This window comes from Populus euphratica, unplaced genomic scaffold, assembly GCF_000495115.2.
Source record: "Populus euphratica unplaced genomic scaffold, PopEup_1.0 scaffold2.1, whole genome shotgun sequence".
Lineage (NCBI taxonomy): Eukaryota > Viridiplantae > Streptophyta > Magnoliopsida > Malpighiales > Salicaceae > Populus > Populus euphratica.
In genome coordinates this window covers 194,232-198,529 of record NW_011499846.1, presented here as the reverse complement: position 1 = coordinate 198,529, position 4,298 = coordinate 194,232, and the positions used below count along the sequence as shown (strand labels likewise).

General features: G+C 38.8%; 1 protein-coding gene across 1 annotated transcript; it reads right to left on the bottom strand.

Annotated features, from left to right (window-relative positions):
* Nucleotides 1-1,110: 1,110 nt before the first annotated feature.
* On the bottom strand, nucleotides 1,111-3,987 carry LOC105128581 (protein SHI RELATED SEQUENCE 1-like). The gene is made up of 3 exons (XM_011030308.1): nucleotides 2,623-3,987; nucleotides 1,834-2,112; nucleotides 1,111-1,752 (listed from the first exon to the last, which is right to left on the bottom strand). The coding sequence occupies exons 1-3, from the start codon at nucleotides 3,254-3,256 to the stop codon at nucleotides 1,631-1,633; spliced, it is 1,035 nt and encodes a 344-aa protein (XP_011028610.1). The 5' UTR covers nucleotides 3,257-3,987; the 3' UTR covers nucleotides 1,111-1,630.
* Between the last annotated feature and the right edge of the window lie 311 nt (nucleotides 3,988-4,298).

The following is a 4,298-nucleotide window of genomic DNA, read 5'->3' as shown; positions in this document are numbered from 1 at the left end:
CATAACTTTCCAACCAAGGATAACTAATCCTCCAAACGGTCTTAATTTGGTATAAAATTCCTCAAATAGCTAGTATACAAAGTATAACAGCAGAGTTGTACTGTTATCATTTAAAATTGCACACTAGCCTTGGCTTTTTGCATAATTATTTGATGGACAGAAATGTAAGATTTGATTAGAAAGACTGGGAAGGTGACTATGCCTTTGCTGTGGAAGGTGACAGAAATGTCAAATTCCTCCATGGCTTTTTGCTGTGGAAGATAAGCGTGCCTTTGCTTCCAAATGAAACATAAATATAGATAAATAAATGGTTTAGCATTATTTCAAACTAAAAGGGATTGTACTAAAAATAATATCCACCAGTGCTCTGATGTTGTTTTAAATCGTGTGGTTTACATTTGATCTTCAATTGATGTCGCTCAAGCTACTGCATCGTGCGAGAGCTACATTTAGTAGCAATAATGCAGAAAGCATGTGGCTAGTCTAATTATGTGTCAGCACTAAATGAAAACAAACTGTGGATGACCTAAAATAGTACTGTACAGGTAATGAAAAGAAGAAATCATTTCAAGAAACAAGACTTTATTGGGAAGGGAGAAATCCTAACTGTAGAGGCAAGCAAATATGTAGTGATAATGAAGAGGAGAGACCATGCTATGGGTCAGAAAGTTTCTCAACCTCCGAGTTTTCCTCACAAAATCCTTTTTTTTCAAACATCATCAAGATTTCAATGAGAAAGTCTTATAACATGCAAGCATCTCTAAATATAATAATATATATAGTTTCTTGCAGGGGCATTAAACAAGAGCAGTAGACAAGAAACATTTCCAATTTTATCATCAAAGTCACATCTATTAACGTCCATTCTAATTAATTAAAGAATTTATTTGTATAATGAGATCAAACGAGCAAGTATTTCAACATAGAGAGAGAGAGAGAGAGAGAGTTAGAAGCAAGAGAGGAAACCACAACACTTTTTTTTTTACTTAACCTTTTGAACTTGAATGTTTTGCTTATTCATGCATGGCTGGCAACGCCCATACCGCGTCAAGAAAATAGAAAAAAAATAGAAAGAATGAAATTGGTTTGGTCTTTCTGTTCGGTCCAAACAAGGACGACACCCAATTTTCGATTCAATTTCAAACCGGCAAACTTACGGGTAAACAGGGAAAAAGTCAAGTTCAAGTCCAAAACTAACGTAATGGAATCGAACCCAGATGACAAAACATAATAAATAACACAAACAAACAAGAAAACAAGAAACATGCCATCACTACATTAATACACTGCCTCTTACTTGCTTTCCTTTCTTGTCCTAACAGGAGAAAGAAACTTTAGATATCTTCCGCATAAAAGAAAGGAAGAATGTGAGAGAGAGAAAAAGAAGAAGAATAACTTAGCATTGAAATTTGCACAAAAACAAGAACATGTTAAGCATTGCCTCTCATCAGTCCTCATTCTTCCTTTTCTCCTTTATCCTTAACTCCTACTTGAATGGATGTGTCAAATTTACTTCTCTTCTTACTACATTTTATCATCATCAAATAATTTTTTTGGCCATAAGTACATGGAAAAAAAGAGCTCGCTAATATAAAAGAGCGGGAAAAGACGAGAATGACGTTGTGTGTTTTCATGATCTTGGATTCGGAAAGAATTGCGTACCAGCCATGAAAGTGTTAAGTGGAGCGGGATATAAAGAGGAAGGATCAAGAAATGAAGCTGTAGTAGACGCCACCGTTACACCACCACCACCAGTAGCTGAAATTGTGGCAGATGTTGTGGCTGTGCCAGCTGCGATTAAATTGAGTGGCTGGGCGCTCCCCCCCCCCCCACCAGTAGCTGAAATTGTGGCAGATGTTGTGGCTGTGCCAGCTGCGATTAAATTGAGTGGCTGTACTCCACCACCACCACCACCAGAAGATGTCTCACCAGGTGCCAAGTAGTTGCTTTCAGGGCCATGATCATAAAGAATTCCTTTAAACACATGCCCTCCAATGTTTACGGCAGTTTGATAAGCTAACATCTCCTCGCTTTCATCAATGCCACTCACTCTAACACCACGAAATAATGCCGGAGAGCTCACTTCTGCTGGGAAACTCCCAAGTTCTAACCCTAAACCAAAGAAAGCCACAAAGAACCCATTAAAATAGATTACATTAGATTTTGATTAAATTAGTACTGAGATAAAAAATAAAAAAAAGGATTTTTATAAAATTATATTTTATGTATATGAAATGGCACGCAAAAGCAAGAAAGAACAAACACACTCTCATATATATTGTATACGCAGACATCAATCAACACACAGAAAGAGGAAAAATAGTTTCTTCCCTGTAAATCTACTCGTCAGGATTGCTTACTAACAGTATTCATACTAGGAAAAGTTAAAAAACAGCTGATGGGGTTTATCATGGAGGCCCATTTTCATTACACACGCAATCGATATGGCCTCTCTCTCTCTCTCTCTCAAGATCCTCTCTGTAAGGGCGTGTGTGCCTCTGAATTCTTCTAAAGAGTGGATCTTTAGAATTGTGAGTGACTCGTTTCACTTGAAAGACAGGAAGGGAAAGTACAGGAAAAGAGACATTGCATAAACATAGTGTATATAGATATTGTCTTGACCTGACATGTTATTAGCCAAGTGAGTGCAAGCAAGAGAAGAAGGGCTTGGATTTTCTCTCTGTCGTTTAGGATTCTCTCCGCGAATTTGCAGTTGTTGCTGTTGCTGTTGCTGCTGCTGGAAAATAGTTAATTGATGCTGTCTTTCGCGGCGTTTAGAGGCAGGAACCCAAGTGCTTTTCACATGGGTTTGACACTCAAATCCTCTACTCTTACAACAAGTCCTACACCTCATGTGTACACAATCTTTCTTTGCTTGGTTGCCACAATCTTGGCAACTTATGCTACCTCCTACTCCAGAACCAACAGGCCTCATCATCATGAAAGCTGCTGCTGCTGCTGATCTTGATGAGGATTCATCAGAGATGTTGATTGAAGCTCTACTGGGTCCTACACCTAAACCAACAGCTGACGAGTAGAGATCTTGCTGTGGATTTTGGTGTCTTTGGTGAAGAAGTTCTTGGTGGTGGTGGTGTTGCTGCCATAGCTCAAAACCCTTGTAAGAATTGTCTTCACTTCTGTAGCAAAACCAGTTTTCTTGTGGAATTTCAGTTGGTGGGTTGTTATTGTTCTGTTGTTGTTCTTGGTTATTACCACTACTACTCCTATCTCTTCCTAATGAGAACAAGCCAGCCATTTCTCCTCCTCTAATCCTGACCCAGAACTCAATTGTGAGAGAAAATCCATAATCAAGAAAACCCCACTCTATTTCTTTGTCTTTAGCTTACATCCCAACAAACATCAAAAGGGTACTCCTTGAATTCTCCAGAATTTTGGGTTTTGAATTGAGATGGGGGAGGGAGAGAGAGAGAGAGAGGTGACAGAGTGTAAGAGTGGTCGTAGTACTCGATCTTTGAATTCTTGTTCCTTGTTTTCTTGTGTCCTGTGTATGTGAAAAATGTCTCTCTTTCCCCCCCCTCTCTCTCTCTCTCTCTTCCTCACACACTCACTTACTCTAGCTATCTTGTTTCTCTAAATAACTGTGTCAACAAGCAGCAAGTAGTTTCTTGATTAGTTTTGGCTTTTGTTGGATTTGTTTTGGCACTTTTTTGGTTGAGGTGGTGTAAGAGAAAAAAAAAAGAAAGCGTTAATCGCGCCTTCAATTCCTTTTCTTGATCATTTAATTTTACGACACAGAATTACAGCTGATGCTGCCTCTGCAAACGCCGCCATGCTCTCTCTCTCTCTCTCTCTCTCTTCTCTCCTCTCCTAGCCCAATTTAACTCTCTCACTGCCCATCTCTCTGATGTTCCCTCTTTAGCTTTCGCCGAACAATGCTTCTCTTGTTGTTGTTTTATTTCTGTGCGTCTCTAAAACCAACCGAACTGATCAGTCTCTTCATTGTCCCTCCTTCCCTCCCTCTCTCTCAAAATGGCATGATCAGTCCTCGTGTTAATCCAACGGTTAAAGTTATGACACGTGTCAGCCAGCGGCTTTTGCATCTTTCGCCCTTTGTACCGGAAAACCCGCTACTTTTTTTCCCTTTATTTTATTGGTTAATTTTTATTATCTCCTATTTTTTCACTAATTACCCTTATTATAATTGATTTCATCCCTTCCTGGCGTCTATTCACCTTTCCCCTTAATTTATGTCCATATGTACAATAACCATAATAAAGTCTTAAATTACTTGAAGGTTTAGCTGTAAAGCATAATAATATATATTCTCTAGTCCATTG

What these genes read in the sequence shown, in the direction of transcription:
- LOC105128581 (XM_011030308.1), bottom strand. Translation starts at nt 3,256, where the DNA reads ATGGCTGGCTTGTTCTCATTAGGAAGAGATAGGAGTAGTAGTGGTAAT. An exon ending in CTTGGCTAATAACATGTCAG is followed by an intron (nt 2,113 to 2,622) that starts GTCAAGACAATA and finishes TCTTTGGTTTAG; the next exon opens with GGTTAGAACTTGGGAGTTTC. An exon ending in TGCCACAATTTCAGCTACTG is followed by an intron (nt 1,753 to 1,833) that starts GTGGGGGGGGGG and finishes TTTCAGCTACTG; the next exon opens with GTGGTGGTGGTGTAACGGTG.